Source organism: Leucoraja erinacea, chromosome 6, assembly GCF_028641065.1.
Source record: "Leucoraja erinacea ecotype New England chromosome 6, Leri_hhj_1, whole genome shotgun sequence".
Taxonomy (NCBI): domain Eukaryota; kingdom Metazoa; phylum Chordata; class Chondrichthyes; order Rajiformes; family Rajidae; genus Leucoraja; species Leucoraja erinaceus.
In genome coordinates this window covers 44407970-44427071 of record NC_073382.1, presented here as the reverse complement: position 1 = coordinate 44427071, position 19102 = coordinate 44407970, and the positions used below count along the sequence as shown (strand labels likewise).

Below are 19102 nucleotides of genomic sequence, written 5' to 3'. Positions count from 1 at the left end.
CTTTGCATGCAATGACTGCTTGAAGTCTGGAATTCATGGACATAACCAGTTGCTGGGTGTCTTCTCTGGTGATGCAGCCATCTTTAGCTCATGCTTGTTTTGGGGGGCTAGTCCCCTTCTGTTTTCTCTTCAGCATATAAAAGGCATGCTCAATTGGGTTCAGGTCAGGTGATTGACTTGGCCAGTCAAGGATTGACCATTTTTTAGCTTTGAAAAGCTTTGTTGCTTTAGCAGTATGTTCGGGATCATTGTCTTGCTGTAGAATGAACCGCCGGCCAATGAGTTTTGAGGCATTTGTTTGAACTTGAGCAGATAGGATGTGTCTATACACTTCAGAATTCATTATGCTACTACCATCAGCAATTGTATCATCAATGAAGATAAGTGAGCCAGTACCTTCAGCAACCACACAAGCACAGGCCACAACACCCCCACCACTGTTTCACAGATGAGGTGGTATGCAGTTCCTCCTCTCCTCCATACTTTACTCTTGCCATCACTTTGATTAGTTAATCTTTGTCTCATTTATCCATAAGACCTTTTTCCAGAACTGTGGTTGCTCTTTTAATTACTTCTTGGCTAACTGTAACCTGGCCATCCTATTTTTACTGCTAACCAGTGGTTTGCATCTTGCAGTGTAGCCTCTGTATTTCTGTTCATGAAGTCTTCTGCGGACGATGGTCTTTGGCAAATCCACACCTGAAGAGTGTTTCTGATCTGTCGGACAGGTGTTTGAGGATTTTTCTTTATTATATAGAGAATTCTTCTGTCATCAGCTGTGGAGGTCTTCCTTGGCCTGCCAGTCCCTTTGCGATTAGTAAGCTCACCAGTGCTATCTTTCTTGTTAATGATGTTCCAAACAGTTCATTTTGGTAAGCCAGTTTGGCTTATGTCTCTAACAGTTTTATTCTTGTTTCTCAGTCTCATAATGGCTTCTTTGACTTTCATTGGTACAACATTGGTTCTCATGTTGATAAACAGCAATAAATGTTTCCAAAGGTGATGGAAATACTGGAGGAAAGACTAGATGCTGAGAGCTCTCATATACCTGCATTAAGGAGGCAATTAAACTGACCTGAGCAATTACAAACGCCTGTGAAGCCATGTGTCCCAAACATTATGGTGCCCTGAAATGGGGGGGACTATGTATAACCACAGTTGTAATTTCTACATGGTGAAACCAAAATGTATAAAAATTGCCTTTAATAAAATCTGACAATGTGCACTTTAACCACATGTGATTCTATTACAAATCTCAAACTGTGGGGTACAGAGGCAAATAAATAAATGATGAGTCTTTGTCCCAAACATTATGGAGGGCACTGTAGGTGAGGGGATTTTGATTGGCAGGTGGGCAGACAAAGACCAGAGAAGGGAAGAAGACAAAAGATTGAGATGTGAAATGTGATGCTAGTGGAAGGGATATGGGTGGAAGGGTATGGGAGATGGGAAAGGGTTGTTGTTGTTGGTTAGTTATCAAAAATATAAGTTCATACTGTTGGGTAGTCAGCAGGTCGAGTGGAATATGAGGTACTGTTCTTCCAGTATGCACGTGGCCGCATTATGACATAAGAGATCACTTTCCTTTTTCACATAATTTTGAAGTCACTATTACCGATTTTGGCTTAGATTGTTAGTAAGGGTCTCTTTGATTAGGAAGGGTGTCGAAGGGAATGGGGTTGAGAGAGAAAGATAGATCAGCCATGATTGATGGTGGAATAAATGACATACTTCTGCTCCGACGACTTATGAACTGTTTATTCATAACTTTTTCAGATAATTTAACTGAAATTAGCTGGCTGTGCTGGTGGAGTTTAAATTTTAGGTAATCATTGCTGTGAGTCTCTTGAGTACAATGCCACTAGATTGTACTTATAATTCACAAATGCAAGCATAATGTACCAGCAAACTGTGTATTTGATTAATTTCGAAGAGCAGAGATTATAAATACACCATGTCCGTATTTTTTAGGTGAGAACCTGCCGGATTACAACAGGGATGTATTAAATGCGGGTCAACACTTTTTTTCTTATTTGTCTTCAAATATTAAGTTGAAACCTTTGCATTACAATATGCTTTTTTTTTAGAAATTATACACGGTTTGTGATGTTGCGATGAACATCATCATCACTAAGAGTACTACTTACAGCTTGGAATCTCCCAAGGACCCTGTTCTGCCTGCTAAATATTTCACTCATCCTGATAAGGTGTGTATAGTCAATTGTGTGGGAATTTTTTCAACTCAAAATGTTCTTCTGTTTATATTTTTATTATAATTTTAGTATAAAAAAGGGGGAAAAAATAAACACAATTTTTAACACATTTTGACGGGTATAAGGAACGACCTGCCAGAGTAGGTGGTTGTGGCAGGTACTATAACAGCATTTAAAGACATTTGAACAGGTACGTGGATAGGAAAGGTTTTGAGGTCAAACACAGGCAGGGGGCCCAGTGTAGATGGGGCATCTTGGCTGGACGTGGTGGCGCTGCCCTGCAGCTCCGGCTTGCCTGCAGTCTGTTTGTCTTTTCTTTTTTTTTTGTTTTCTTTTGTCCTGTCGTTTTAGTTTATTCAGTTTATTTTAGTTGTGTGGGGGGGGGTGGGAGAATCTTGTTTTTAGTCTCTTCCCTCGGGGGGGGGGTGATGCGACCTTTTCGTGTCGTATCCCCCGTCTCCGTCTGCGCTGAGGCCTGATCGCGGAGTTGGCGGCCACCAACTGGGACCGACCTCAAGGCTCCGGAGGCAGAGCCAGGACTTACCAACCTGGCCGACTTCAGGGCTGTGGTGGCGTTGCGGCAACTGCGACCCGACTTTGGAGGCTCGGCCGCGGGCCCAGTGGACGACAACATCGGGAGCTCGCAGGTCCCAGGTTGGTGACCGGTTCTCCGGAGCTCCCGCAACAACAGCTTCGTCCGCAGGACTGGAGGGAGCTTTGTCCGCCCCAAGCCGCGGAGTTTGAACCGTGGAGCTCAGATTTGGCCGCGGGATTTACCATCATCCGGCGGGGTCACAACATCGGAAGCCTGGATTGCCTCAACGCAGAGGGAGAACAAGGAGGGAAGAGACAAGGACTTTAAGACTTTTGCCTTCCATCACAGTGAGGAGGTGCCTGGTAGACTCACTGTGGTGGATGTTAAATCTGTGTTAATTGTGTGTTTTGTTATTTTATTCTATGATATGACTGCAAGGCACGAAATCTCGTTCAGGCTGAAAAGTCTGAATGACACTAAAGGATACTTTGACTTTGGCATGGGCAAGTTTGACTGAAGGACCTGTTTCCATGCTGTATGACTATAATATGCAACAACAGTAAAAAAAACTGGAAAAGATTTGAATATCTGAGACTTGATTCAAAGTTAATTTCTATTTTGTATTTGTCCCCACTTATGGGATGTAAACATTATTGACAAGGGCAGCATTTGTTACACATTGTAAAGTATACTTGTGAAGATGCTGATGAGCTTCTAACCTTCAATGCTGCAGTATTTGCGAATAAATTGTTTATGAAGGAGCAAAATTAAAGAAACACAACACCATCCCAGTTCAAGATGATGTGTGCTTTGGAGAAGTGCTTTAAGGTGGTTGTATTTTCATGCACCTAATGCCTTTGCCATTTTTAGATGGGAGAGATCAGTTCTACTAGTGCAGTCACAATGAGCCAGTAAAGGAGCGGTTGAATGTTAAGGGGAGTGGAGGGTGCTATTTCCTTGATGGTATTGTGCATCCTGTGTTTGTTGCATTTGGCCAAGAAAGTGTAGTACATCTAAGTGCCTTGTAGATGAAAGTCAAGAGAAGAATACAAGCAGCCACTGATTTTTAAAATAACCTTCAGTTCAGCTGTTTGATAGTAAAATTCCACAATGCTTTATTCTACAGAACATCATATTGCCACTTTGAATCTGCTTCTAAACATTACTTCACCTTGGAGTCAGAGAGCGATGCAGCACAGAAATTGGCCTTTCAGCCCACCAAGTCCATGCAGACTACCAATCACCTATTCATACCATTGCTACAGAAATCTCTTTTTTTTTAAATGTCCCTACATTTTCATCAGCTCCCCCCCCCCCCCCCCCCCCCCAAAGATGTTCCACTTGCCTATGCACTTGGGCCAATTTACAATAACCAGTTAAGCTACCAGATTGCACATCTTTGCATGTGGGAGGAAACTAGAGAACTTGGAGAAAATCCCACATGGTCACCTGCCCCATTCTATGGTTTGTCAAAATTGGGGGGTTTCCAGTATTTCTGAATACCCTTGATTAATCAGATGCTTAAAAGTGAGTCCTTAAAAGTGAAACAATTACATTTTGAAAAAGAACAAGTTTTTAAAATAATTTCAATCAGAAATTATATACAAAAGATTTAAATATTAAGACTCTCAAAAAACCCAAAGTACTCTGTGGGTCATGCAGCATCTGTGGAGGGAATAGACTGACAACATTTTGGATCGGGACCCTTTTTCAGACAAGTACCTCAAGTTTTTTTTTGTAATGTTTGTGATGGTCAGTAGAGAAGATAATATAATATAGTCCTGACATATACAGCCTGTAGGATCTTCTATAAGATCTTCTGTTTCTAATGGCGTTCAGATGATGACGCAGTAGAATTATGTGCCCTGCGGTAGATAGCAAAGAAGTACAATAGCTTTAATCCATTTGTGAGATTGTGATACTGCTGGCAATGCCACTATTTATTATTCATCACCAAATCAAAATAATAGTCAACCACATTTAGTCTGGAGACACCAGGAACTGCAGATGCTGGTATCCTCAGCAAAACACAAAGTGCGGGAGGAGCTCAGCGGGTCAGGCAGCAACTGTGGGGGGAATGAATATGTGATATTCCAGGTCGGGATCCTTCTTCAGCCTGATGGAGTAGAGGGGAGAATGGTGGAAAAAAGAGGTGGGGGGCAGGGCAATGCCTGGCAAGTGATAGGTGAGAACAGGCATGGGGATTTGATTTGGTATATGGGTGGAGTAAGAGACAACGGCTAGAAGTGGGGGGAAAAAGGCAAACCGATATCAGATAAGAAGAGAAAAGCCCTAAAATGTAAAACCGGGGGGAAGGATATAGGTAGAAGGGGAGAGGAAAGAGGAGGGATAAAAGGGGAAATGGAGACCTTGGGGATGGGAGATGTGGATACATAGGATGGGAAAGGAGCAAAATGATTGTGGGGGAGGGGAGGAAGCAAAGCTACAAAGCAAATAGTAAGAAGGAAGCAGAAGTGTGGGATATTTCAAAGGAACGAATGAAGGGGAAGGACAATAGCATAAGACACCAGGAGTCTCCATCATTTCTACCTGTATTTCTGAAATTGTTATCACCTGGAACACCAGGCATTGTAAGTATAATTTATGGTGAAAATGGTCAAAGCAAAGAGGAAAACTTCAATTTATATGCTTGTTCTCAGGTACAGCACCTTCAATCATTTTATATTAGCCATTAAATTGATTTTTATTGCAAGAAAAGGACATTTTATTGCTATATATTTGCAGCTTGGCCCATCATGATAAAACTCTCCTTGCTTACAGATTATTTAGTTTGTTCAAAGGAGAATCTAAGGAAAGTTTGTTTGATTTTTGTTTTTCCATATAAAACTCTTATTGACACCATCAGAACTTTCATAGAACATCCTAGCGTAAATAATGATTTGAAGAAGGTAAATTGCAGGCTGGCCACTTCACAGTATAACAACCCTTGATATTTGTTGAAATTGAAATGATTGCTTTCTCAATCTTTTCCAGAACTTCAACAACAGTAAAAGTTACCTGCCTTCAGAAATGAAAGTGTTTTTCACACCTGGAAAGGTACTCTTTAATCTTTTAAATTCTATCATACTCGTAAATAGGGAAACAATGGAGTTCCTATTAAATATCTGTTTACACGTCTCATTCTTAATGTTGTGCATCATAAAAATCCTTGACTCTTGATGTTGTTTCACTCCTTTTGCTTTTATACCTGTTGAAAACTTGCTTAGAAATGACTTTTTTTTGTAAGGTTCTGTAAAGTAATAGCTCTTTAAAAACATATATGTACTTGTTTTTAATTGCATTAAATGTATTTATTATACTGTAACATTTAAAACTGCTGCTGAATGCTAATTTGAATTTGAACTACCGATCAATTCAATATAATTTTATGTTGTTACTATCTACTGATTTGAATTTGAGCTACCAATCAGTACTACATCATTTTGGATTTTGTTCCATACAGCCGAAGGCAACAAATGTTCTTGGTGCAGTTAATAAGCCTCTGTCATCAGCTGGAAAACAGGCACAGACCAAGACATCACGGATGGAAACTATGAGTAATGCCAGCAGCAATTCAAATCCTAGTTCTCCCGGAAGAAGTAAAGTAAGGTACAGCAAAATAAGCAAGATATTTCTTAGAGGCACAAGGAACTGCAGATGCTGATTTACCAAAAAAAGGTAGACACAAAATGCTGGAGGAAATCAGCGGGACAGGCAGCATCTCTGGAGAGAAGGAATAGGTGACGTTTCGGGTCGAGACCCTTCTTCAGACTGATGTCAGGGGAGTGGGCGGTACAGAGATAGAATGTAGTCGGAGATAGTAAGACTGGTGGGAAACTTGGAAGGGGGTTTACAAGGACTTTACCAACAAGGGTCCTGACCCGAAACGTCGCCTATCGGTATTCTCCAGAGATGCAGCCTGACCTGCAGAGTTGTCCAGCACTTTCCTGTCTTTTATTTTGTAAACCAGCATATGCAGTTCCTTGTGTCTACCCCTTGCCAGATTTTGTCCTGTTCCCACCTCTCCTCCAGTCCACCCCACACCAAACCACAATAAGTCTGAAGAAAGGTCCTGACCCGAAACTTCACCTATCCATGTTCTTCAGAGATGCTGGCTGACCCACTGAGTTATTCCAGCACTTTGTCATTTTTTTATATTTCCATAGTAAGTTAAGAGTTACTTTGGTCTACCTAAAATTAAAAGGATATTCAGTTGTCAAGAGTATTTTTTCTAAATGTCCTATAGTTTAAATCTGTCATTTTAGCTGTTTAATTTAAACAGCTAAATCAAAATTATTTTTGCATGGAAGATTACATAATTCCTGGTTTAAAATTTAATTTTGATCCATTACTTTGATCCATACTAATTAAATGTCCACTATTAACTTCCAGTGCCATTCAATTGAAAACAAACTGAATACAGTAGTCGTTTTAAAAGGCAGTATATTTTCTTTGATTTGAGATCCAATTGATTTGAGATACCATTTCTATAAAGGTTTGAAGAAAAATAGATAACTAAAATATTAAAAAGGGAGAAATGAGATGTGCTTGCTAAAAGCATTCTTGATGAAAGCAGATGTCGCTATTTTTTTAATCACAGTAGCAGATTTAGAACAATGGGTTACTAATTAGTGCTCTACCATACTGTAATAATTGATGAAGAACGTTCCAAGTTAGATTGCCATTTTTCAGATAGAAAGATAATTTTCAGAGGTACGATTCGTGCACATTGCACAACAACTGTAGCTGATGTAGATGATGTAGCTGAAAGGAGGGGTACTAATTACCCTCCAGCAAGATGCACTGAGAAGTATTGATCTCAGCTTTACCAGCCTGACATTCACTATTTTAAGGATAATAGTGATAAGGCCAACAGAAGATAGATAAATTCTGAAGTAACACAGCAGGTCAGGCAACATCTCTGGAAAAAAGGAATAGGTGACGTTTCGGGTTGAGATTCTTCTTCAAATGTTGATAACATGTTTTAAAATTGTGGTTAGTTAATTCACAATTGTTTGGCCCTGAACACAAACAAAATAGGAATAGAGTTCTCTGTTTGAATTTGTAAATACTTATAATCTGTCCCCTAAGTACTTTGAAATGACTGATAAAGAGACTAATTTTATCCTTTTCTGAACAACCCTTATGATAGATGCATAATCTTTACATAGGTAACAGTTATTTAATAATGGAAAATGGACTCGCCAAGGATCAATTAACAAACATACACTGACTATGTTTTGGTAATAATGGATAATGTTTTATCTGTATTACTTAATCATCATATGACATCAATTTTGGGGGAAATGTGGGCAAAAATATGTTTAAAAAGTGAAGTAGATGGATGTGAACATTTGAGTAAGGGAATGGAACATTAAATCAATTGAAGTGTGTTAAATGCATTTAAATGTTTAATTTGTGAATTGTTTATTCAAGGCTGGATAGCACTGAAATCGATCACGGTGAAAATGAAGACATAAAAGTAATGAAGAGTCCACCTCTTCAAGCAAAGAAAATGGAAAAGAGGGAAGACTCAGACCATCTGAGGGTATGTCTAACTGTGTTCAAGAGAAGACTATGTTCCGTGGCAAAGTTATTTTGAGGTCAGAACTAATTTGATTTAGTGCTATTAAGGATCATATATCAGTGGTTTGGGGATAAGGCAAGATGGTTTATGAAGATAATTGATGGCTCATTACTAACCTGGTGATTTTCTTGGAATGATGAAGTACATTTTACTGAAAGTGTTAGAAAGCTGTTTTTTTTTTTTTCATTTTTGCTGTTCAAGGACAAAGTGCTTGTTTCATTGAAAACAAATTCTCCCTATATTTGTATATCTCTGTGTGCTTTTGGTCTTATTTACTAATTGGACTTGATATCCAATTCTTTGAGGCTGATTTGCTCATTCATGTGTGAGCCTATTCCAAACTTTAATTATACTGTGGTTCATCATAGTTGAACTCTAATTTTATGCTATTGCTCCATAAACAGCAACATAACTATACCTAGTGACACAAGGAACTGCAGATGCTGATTTACAAAAAAAGACACAGTACTAGAATAACTCAGCTGGTCAGCCAGCATCTATGGAGAACGTGGATAGATGACATATCCAACCTATCAAAAGTTTTCCACCAGCAGAAGGTTTTTCTGCAGTCTCCTTCATTTTTAAAGTTTATATTAGATCAACATTCTAAAAATTTAGTGTTGCAGTTTTTCTTTGGCTATTTAAAAAAAAAATAAAGTACCTTCAGTGTAACAAATTGTCATAAGATGGTTCATGTGCATGCATTCAAATAAAACTGACCAAGCCACACAAGATGTTAGACCATCAGAGCAATTGCATTGGGGATTCTTAAGAGACCCAGAATATATTAGCATTGAGATTATTGAAGATTGTAGGTTTGATGGAGTTTTAACAGTAGCGTCTGTTGTGAGTATCGGCGGTGGAAGGTGGTATTTGCGGTGGGGGCAGGGGGTTGAAATTTGAAAACAAGGATGAAGATTTTGAAAACCAAGGAATTGTTTAACCTGGATCCAGTGTGGATCAGGAATCGTGTGCTTGACCAGTGATTAGGATTCGGAATGAGTTAGGATACAGGCAGCACAGTTTTGTTAGCTCAACTCAATGGAGGCCAGAAAAGGGAAAGTGATGAAGAGAAAACATGAATTTTCAGTGATGATTGAGCTGAGCTCGTCTCAGAAGGAATGTAACACCAAGATTGTGAATAATTGGAGACATTGGTAGGCTTAAGAGAAGTGGTGGTTGTTCAAAATAACAAGCTGGTTGTCATCATGGTACCCGTGGAAGTTTTTGGAACAGGCAGGTTGGAGGTGAGAAATAGGAGCAAAAATAGATCGGGGCAAGTTGCCGGAAGTAAGGGTGCTGATGCAGGAAGAACACCCACACGGGCTGGCTGAGAACGAAACATACCTATGGAATCGCACTGACTTCACAACAGTAGAAGGACTGTAGGCGGATAAGGAAGTGTACTATGTCAAAGACTACAGGCCGGTCAAGTTTAGTTTATTATATTGTCAAGTGCACTGAGGTACAGTGAAAAACTTCTGTTGCATGCAAACCAGTCAGTGGAAAGACAATACATGACAATACATGATCCAATTTGATAAAAGTGGCTTTAAAAATTGTGGCAGGTACAGAATTCTTTCTCACAAGGTAGGAATTATAAGTGAAAAAAAATGAAATTTGGATAGCAGCTTGTTCAAAATGCAGTAATTATTGGGTTGATTGCAGGGGATAAAGATTTGTCACTTTTTGAGGAGTGGAGACGATGCCTTCTGCTCATTCTGCAAATTTGGTCCACTGTATCAGGAAGGGAGAGAAAAGTTCATGATGGCACAGTTTCAATTGTGGGTGCATTCGATGCTCTCGGTGTGGCCTCCTCAATGTTGATGAGATCAGATGGAAACTAGGCGAGCATTTTGCCACATGCCTGCACTCTGTCTGCCATCAGCACCTGGAGCAGCCAGTTGCCAGTCATTTCAATTCCCCTTCCCATTCCTACACTGACCTGTCTATGTTCAGCCCCCTCAACTGCCAGGGCAAGGCCAAAGGCACATTGGAGATAAAGTAGCTTGTCACAAAATGCTGGACTAACTCTGCAGACAAAGAATAGGTGATGTTTTGGGTCGAAATCCTTCATCAGGTCTCGTGAAGGGTTTCGACCCAAATCTGGTCTGATGATGTGTGTCTCCAGAGATGCTCCCTGTACCACTGAGTTACTTCAGCATTTGTGTCTATCTTTGGTGTATAACAGCATCTGCAGTTTCTTCTTACACATAACAGTAGTTTATGTTCCATGGTAGTTGACAACCCAACGGCATGAACATTGCATTCTCCGCTTACAGTTAATCTCCCCTGATCCGCACTGTCCCACTATCCGCCCTGTTCCTCCCGCACATGCCCATTTTTCCCATTACTCCCACCTCCCTCTCACCCAGGTGGGGGAGACGGTTTAGTCGCCGACTATCGGACCATGGAGCAGGTAGCACGGGATTACAAGGTACCCGTGGCGGTGGGAGCTCCTCCTGACCTGTTTCCATTCACCTGCTCCACCTTGTTTATTTGGTCCCATCACCTGCTCCACCTTCTTTTCCCATTAGATTCCATAATCTGCTGCTCCCTGTTATCTCCACCAACTACATCCCAGCTTCTGTTGTCATCCTACCTGGCTCCATCCACCATTTATCACCTGGACCCACTATTGCCTGGTGATTTTGCCCCACTCAGCCTCTCCCTCCTCTTTATATTGGTTATCTCCCCTCCACTCTTTCACTCCAAAGGAAGGGTCTCAAGTGTCTGTCCTTGACCCCCACCGGGTTCCTCCAGCACTTTGAAATTAGCATCTGCAGTTATTTGTGTCTATCCCTTTGTTTATTTCACCTGTACTATTTCACAATGAGCCTTTTTTAACGTGAAATTCACCAACCTCTTCCCTTTTCCACATTGACTTTTTTATTCTCCTTGTCTTGGAGACACTTAATCATCTTCCACCAATGTGAAGCCAATTAATTTATATCTTTAATGCATTCTGAGATTAGCATTTTGGTATCCTGAACCATATCTCCTGAAAATATGTTTTGTTTATTAAGATCCAGTATCAGGGCCAAACTTGAAACATATTTCACGAGAACCAGGATGTATTCTGTTTGAGTTCTGCCGCTTTGAATGGACTCTTTGAAAGAGGCGCATGGAACTTTGTATGGAATCACAATGAATAGTTAGGTGGCAGTGAACATTAAAAAGGAGAAGGTATCAAAGGTTTTTCAGTCTGATTCAAGTTTAATCTGCAGTTGTTCTGGTTATATTGAATGATCATTTGTGTTTACAACTGTCTGTCAAATGTTTCACAATGTGGAAATGAGTGGCTGTTCAATGCAATGCGATTGTCATTTAGATTAATTTTGGAGTTGGTCGCATAACTGTTTTGCAGAATAGTTTATTACATTGTCCCACCTCAGATTGTTGTAAAGGCTATTTCTGCACGCCTACTCTACTAGAAACCAGTGGGATTAACCATTTGTTCTTTATAGTCAGAAATCGAAAAACCCAGAGGACGAAAGAAAGGATCATCTGCCATTTCATTAGATCAAGAGGATCGATCAAGTGTAGAACTTCTGGATCAGGTGAAACCCGTGAAAACAAGTCAACGTGGCCGGAAAAGAGCCGCACACACCTCTGAATCAGATGAACAGCAGTGGCCAGAGGAGAAGCGATCAAAGGAAGACCTCTTGGAGAACGAGGATGAACAGAATAGTCCACCAAAGAAAACAAGGAGAGGGCGCCCACCCAAAGCTACTAATGAGGAACTTTCAAAGGGTGAGACCCAAGGAAAAGGAGGCAAAAGGGGGAAAAAGAGGCCAGTATCAGCAGATGAAGAAGATGGTGATGGGGACAATGAAAACAAGGAACAAAAGCAAAAAAAAACCAGGCAGCCGAGAGCAACCAAAAAATCTCAGCAAAGGTTAGTATTTGGAAATGGATAACTTCATCGGCCTTAGATGTACTAAAGTTTCAAGAGAAAGTCTAAAAAGACCTACGAAATAATCAAGGCAAATAGTATAGTACAGATCTTATAAAGGAACTATTCAGAATAGTTGCCAAATGAATGCACTAAAGTTTCAAGAGAAAATCTAAAAAGACCTACAAAATATTCAAGACAAATAGAAGTATAGTACAGATTTTATAAACAAATTATACAGGAAAGTTGCCAAATTGATGTACTTGGTAAGTGCTCATGTTGGTGGTTTGAATCTCTGTTTTGGATTGTATCTATTGATTAAAATTTAATGCAGCTCAATATTTTTTCCAATAGAAATTGCCTTCTTATGACTCAAATGTATGCAAACAGCTGCTGCAGGGTTCAGCCTACCAAGTTGATGAACAGTTTGTGAAGTAGGGGATTGTTTCTCTTCACTAGCAGGGCGATAACGTGCACACTTGGATCTGTCAGATTGTTGCCTTGGATTTCTCAGCTTTTTTCACTGACATTCCCTCTGTTCTCTCCACCCACTGCAATATAAAGTATGCTCACTTTCAATATTTTTCCAATTCGGTGGACGAGTCCTCTACCCGAAACATTGACTCTTTTTCGCCCCTCACTTATGCGGGCTGAACTGCAGTACAGTTGCGGTCACAGTTCCAGCATTCCATTTTAGTTTTGAATTCTTTAACATCTGCACACTTTTGCTGCAACTGGATTTGTATGTTTTTTTAATTTTTTGTTTAATTTAGAGATATAGCATTGACCAGCAATCACCCATACATACAATCATTCTATCCTACACACCAGAGATATTTGTTTTTACCAAAGCCAATTAATCTACAAACCTGCACGACTTTGGAATGTGAGAAGAAAACCCTGAGAAAACCCACGTGGTCACAGGGAGAATGTGCAGACTCTGTACAGACAGCAGCCGTAGTCAGGATCAAATCTGGGTGGAGAGGATGTTTTCAGTAGTGGGGAAAGTTTCAATGATGGAATTGAAACCACATATCTAAGTATGTTGATGATACAAAGATATGTGGTGCGTATATGGAACGAGCTGCCAGAGGAAGTAGATGAGTTAGGTACTATAACAATGTTTAAAAAGGCATTTAGATAGGTACATGGATGGGAAGGGTTTAGAAGTATATGGGCCAGATACATGCAAATGGTACTAGTGTGGATAGGACATCTTGGTTGGCATGTGCAAGTTGGGCAGTAAGGCCTGTTTCCATGCTGTATGGCTATGACTCTTATGGCTACTGTTGTTAGTACACCATTTGAAAGCATTGGATTAGATAAGCATCAGAAAGATTATGTGAATGGGCAAAATTGTTTCAAATCACTTTCATTGTAATGGAATTGGATGTAAAATACACAGTGCAAAGTGCAGTCTAGATGATGAAAAACTGTAAGCCATAGAGATCTGTAATGACTTGTCCATTCATCCAAAAATAAATATAAACATTTTAATGCTCTTATAATTAAGAGTAACATGCTCTTCACATGGTAAATTGAAATATAGCATAGATCTTATAAAGACATTTCATCAGGGGTTTGTTCAATAATTTTTCAACATGTTCGTGTCATTCATTACCTGACATACCATCTGATTGTATTGTAATGGCTGTTTTTGTGTTAGATGGTAAAATTAACATATCAATTTGGTCACACCAGCAGGTGGTGTTGTATTCTCTACAAATTACTATTATTTCAAAAAGTGTCACAATTCAAGTAGAATCAAGAACCAGGGAACATAGGTTTAAGGTGAGAGGGGAAAGATTTAATAGGAACCTGAGGGGCAACATTTTCACTCGGAGGCTAACACCAATGAGCTGCCAGAGGAGGTAGTCAAGGCAGGTAGTATAAACAAAATTCTAAAGGCATTTGGACAGGTACATTGATGATAGGGGATTGGTGGGATATGGACTGGGCTTGGGCAGGTGGGACTAGTGTAGATGGGGCATCTTGGTCAGCATGGGCAAGTTGGGCCGAAGGGCCTGTTTCCGTGCTGTATGACTAATATTTATTCTGGGGCGAATTTTAATATAAAAATTCAATTGCTAAAAGTAGTGGGGGTTTTTTTTTTAATTGTTTTGGCCCATTTTCAAAAAATTGTTACAACTTCTACCTTCTCATGATGCATTTGTGTCGAGATGTCAGCAGAAATCTGTAAGTGTCCTTGGGTTTCTGTAGGTGACCTTCGAATTGCTAGAACATATTTCTCTGGCCTAATTATCTGGATGGGTTTGTGGTTTTAAGCTTTAACACTTCAATAAATTGAGCTAAGAATATTGTTTTGCAATCATTGATATTGTAGAATTGAAACGCCAGAGTCGGACGTGAATGATACATTATCTCCGGAATCAACACCGCAGAAGAGACGTGGAAGGCCACCGAAAACACCACCTACACCTCAAACGCAACCAAAGAAAAATTTGTAAGTGGTGAATTGTTTAATTTGAAGATTGAAACTGTTTGTTTGAATATTGTATTAACATTTTGAACACTCTTTTATACCTCCACAGATGACAGTTTCGATGATAAAAAGTTAAATCTGACCCTCACCAAATTGAAAATTGAGCACTTCTATGTCAGACACATTTCTAAAGTACAGAACTTGTCTAATCTCCAGATTATTTATGTGATAACAAGCAGTATTGGCATTTGAGAGATGGGACATTTTTTCCAAAAGCTGGAAGAATTAATCACCCTTTTTCTGTAACAATGATCATAAGACATAAGTGCAGAATTATGCCGTTAGGCCCATCGAGTCTGCTGCACCTTTCAATCATGGCTAATCTATTTCCCCCCCCCCCCCCCCCCCCCCCCCCCCCCCCCCCCCCCCCCACCCCCCCCCCCCCCCCCATTCTCCTGCCTCCTCTCCGTAACCTTTGACACCCTTACTAATCAAGACCCTATCAATCTGTACTTGAAGAATACCCAAGAATGTCCAATAATGGGAACTAAGTGGGTCTAAAGGTTAGGGAAGGCATAGTAAATCTGTCAGATCCTGGATTATGAAATAAATCCGGAACTCTTTGTTTCCTAGAATTAATATGCAGTCAATTCTCCAGACTCTTGAATATCCATGACTATAACTTTAAATAGAAACAAGCAGTAATTTGACAAATTAAAGTACTTGTAATACACAAATTAACGTGCAAAATCCCTCAACCATCGTATTCTCTGACCTAACCTGATATTGTGGATTCCTATTTAAATTTTGGTCATTGTTACCCTATCATTTCCCTAATACATTGTATGCAAGTTAAAAGTTGCATCTCGTAGTTCACTGTTTTGTCCCCAGATGCTAAATAACCGTATAGTTACAGTCCATCTCTGTTTCACAAAAATCAATATTAAGATATAAATCTTGTATGTTTGAAGCAAATAAAAATAGAGCTGCATCATTCTTTCTAGTTAATATGGGTAGTTGAATGCTAAGCAATATTTAACATAGAAAATAGGTTCACGAGGAGGCCATTCGGCCCTTCGAGCCAGCACCGCTTGTATAATTTAGTTATTTAAACAATGGCAAGAATAGACACACAATGCTGGAGAAAAGTTTCAGGTCGCTACTCTTCTTCGGACTGTTTTCTATGAAAAAAAAAATTAAATCTGATCCTCACTAAATTGAAAATTGAACTCTTCTATGTCAGACACATTTCCAAAATACAATACTTTTCTGAAGAAGGGTCTCGACCCAAAACGACACATATTCCTTTTCTCCGGAGATGCTGCCTGACCTGCTGAGTTACTCCAGCTTTCTGTGTCTTCGGTGAAAACCAGCATCTGCAGCTGAAATGAAATGCTCATTTTTGAAACAACCCATAAAAATTTGATTTGGCCATATACCCTTGTTTGTATTTCAATTAATGATCAATATATACGTACGTCCAAGCAAGCTGCAATTACCTGGTCCTAAAGAAGGCACTAATAAGTGAGTTTGGTATCTCGATAAACGCAAGGAATCATGGGATTTGTCAACGGTCATTCGGGATTTTTTTTTTTTTTTAAGCGAATGCAGTGCTGTATAAACTGTGTATAAATTGTCAACTATTGTACCAAGGAATTAATCTAGAATTCTGTCAATAGCTTCATTTCTTGTTCTGCTGTTCACACACACAGTCCCAGTTCTAGTTCAATTCATTAATCTGCAATTATGAGATATTCAAAAAGTTAAAGAATTTATTATTTTCATTTAATCCTTAATGTGTTTGCTACTGGAATAAGAAATATTACTTGCGTTTGAAACATTTTCTTATCTTTATTCATAATTTATGTGTAAAAATATATTTAATCTGAGGCAGGCAGCTACTGTATCAGTGTGATGTGGGCTGATGCTTTACCTACAGGCGGTGTGAATGTACTGTTAAGGAAAGATTCATCTGCGAGAAAAACTGAGTACAGGGTTGGCACTGTGAAGGAACCGCCAATCTAAAATAAGACATTAACTGCAAAATGCCTGCCCTTTATTATTGGATTGAGTGAGTGGTCTGTGTTATTCCAAGTTTGTGGCGGTTGTGATGCGTTTCCCCCAGCCATCTCGCCCAGTGCACGTTGACCAGCACAGTTCACCAGCCCTTATTAGCAGAGGCTCTTTGTGCAGGTGTTACCTGGAGCCCAAATGTTTTGTGGAGGTTCTGCGTTAAGATCGGGCACGCAGCGAGCTAGCGAGAGGGCTGTCAGAACAGATCAGCCCAGGTTGCTGAGTGGCCGAAGGGCAGATTGTAATGGGTCATTATTAAACTGTTCCATCTGTGCGGCATCGTCAGCGCTCTATCTCTATCTCACCCAGATCCTCCACCCCAACTGTCGACAAAGTCTGACTGAGAAAATGCTCCCACTCATATTACGGGTTGGCTCCGCGTTTGTCCACTCGCTGGGGCGGGCCACGCCTCCTCCAAAGAGAGCGAGAACAGGTCTCATCAGCTGACGAGCTGCGACCTGAGTGAAGCCTCTAGTTTGGCTGCGGTTCAAATGGCTGCAAATTCTCATAATTATCACCACCCGGTCACCCATAGCCGGCTCCCAACTGTGTGCCCTGACAGACTGGAACCAACCCCAGAGGTTAGTGACAGCATCTTTATTTAAGCCAACCCATCTCGAAAGTTTAACCAGCTTGTTCGAATCCAATCTGAACTTTCCAACCTACAGCACATTCTCCTAGTTTCCTTCAATCCAGGAAGGTTGTTTAGATAGGAATGTAAGAACTGTCTCAAATTCATACCACCAGGGGCGCCGGGGAGATGGCTGCCCTGCCGCCAGTCTGTTCGTATATTTGTTTTCTTTTTGTTATTTTTTTAGTGCATTAAAAGTTTGTTTAATGTTCTCTGGTTGTTTTATGTGGAGGGAGGTGGAGGGGATCGGGGGAAACTTTTTTTCAGGTTCTCACCTTCCCGGAGATGTGATCAATTTTCGGATCACATTCTCCGGGCTCTGCGGCCTACCATCGATGGAGCTGGAGGCCCCCTCGGACTGTCGTGAGCCCCACCGCGGGGCGTCGACTTAACATCGGAGCTGATCCCTTGCCTGGGATCGCTCCCACCGCGGAACCAACACCAAAGGCTCACAGTCTCGGGTGAGGTCGCGTCGGGAGCTCCAATGTCGCGGAAGATTCGACCAGCCCCGACGCGAGGTTCGATCGACCGGCGAGAGGGAGCTGACATTCCCCTGATGCAGGAGCAGATCGCCTCGACGCGGAGGACCCGAATGCCGCCGGCTAAGGGAGTTAAGATCATCCTGTCAACGGGGGCTTGAGACCCACGACCAAGGAAGAACTAAGGACGGACTTGAACTTTATTTCGCCTTCCATCAAAGTGAGGAATGTGTAGGAGTCACTGTGGTGGATGTTCATGTTAAAATCTGTTTTTTGGAGTGATCTGCTGCTTTTAATTGTATGACTAACTTGGCTAATGAAATTCCTCGTATGTTGCAAAACATACTTGGCGAATAAAATGTGATTCTGATTCTGAAATTGGGTGACCACACAACTTGTAATTCGTGTAAATCAATATTGAATTTGAATGGCTGTGACAGGCTAATGCCAAGGATTTGATCAATGACAGGTTCGTTCCAGGCATTCTTGTATTTTCAAGGCTGGTGCAGTATTGAGTCAATAATTTAAATAGATACAATTGTGGATTTGTGCAGCCTGCAGCACGCTGTGGCCGACTGCTGACATATTTGACGGATACATTTTTTTATAAATTTAATTGAAATGAATACGCAGGCCCACGCAGTAGCTCAGCTGGTGAGAATGTTTATCCCGAATGACCCATGACCTGGGCATGCGCCATTGTAATACCGAACTCGCTTATACAACCCACTATTCTAGTGAAACTGCTTTCCATTCATCTGTCATTAACAAACGTAGTGCCATTGGAGTCATCATTATCAAGTCTGTATAGAAATGATAATTATAGGTACTTAACTATTCACCGTGTTGAGAGGAGGAAAAGTTACACATTTTATGATAACATAATTTAAATCGGGGTGGTTTAACAGAAATTACTTGTAATACAGTTTCTTTTGCTGCATGACTTCCACTGATAATTAGCACATAATTAGAGTAATCCATTGGAGTTGAGCCAGTTCTAAGTGTAAACAAAAGTTGTATTTGAGGTTTTAGGCCATGGCTATCGTAGAGTGCATCCATACTGAAAGAATGCAAAGGCATCTACTTGAGAAAAGATCTTAGGTTATCAAGTTGTATGTGTGTCCATGACGTGTGTATTCATTAGTTATAGGAACAGAATTAGGCCATTCGGCCCACCAAATCTACTCCGCCATTCAATCACGGCTGATCTATTTTTTCCTATACTTCCTAATCTCTGCATTTAAAA

The 19102-nt window shown here is 40.5% G+C and overlaps 1 protein-coding gene across 5 annotated transcripts in view; it reads left to right on the top strand.

The window, feature by feature from the left end:
* pds5b (PDS5 cohesin associated factor B) overlaps positions 1-19102 on the top strand; it is a 153574-nt gene that overhangs the window by 121263 nt on the left and 13209 nt on the right. For 4 of the 5 annotated variants that reach the window (XM_055636850.1, XM_055636851.1, XM_055636853.1 and 1 more), the window contains 6 exons: positions 2088-2207; positions 5743-5805; positions 6212-6357; positions 8185-8296; positions 11803-12233; positions 14575-14694. In XM_055636850.1, the coding sequence (XP_055492825.1) occupies positions 2088-2207; positions 5743-5805; positions 6212-6357; positions 8185-8296; positions 11803-12233; positions 14575-14694 (992 nt within the window). Of the gene's footprint in view, positions 1-2087; positions 2208-5742; positions 5806-6211; positions 6358-8184; positions 8297-11802; positions 12234-14574; positions 14699-19102 lie in introns of those variants that run through there. The other variant, XM_055636854.1, reaches the window with a different exon arrangement.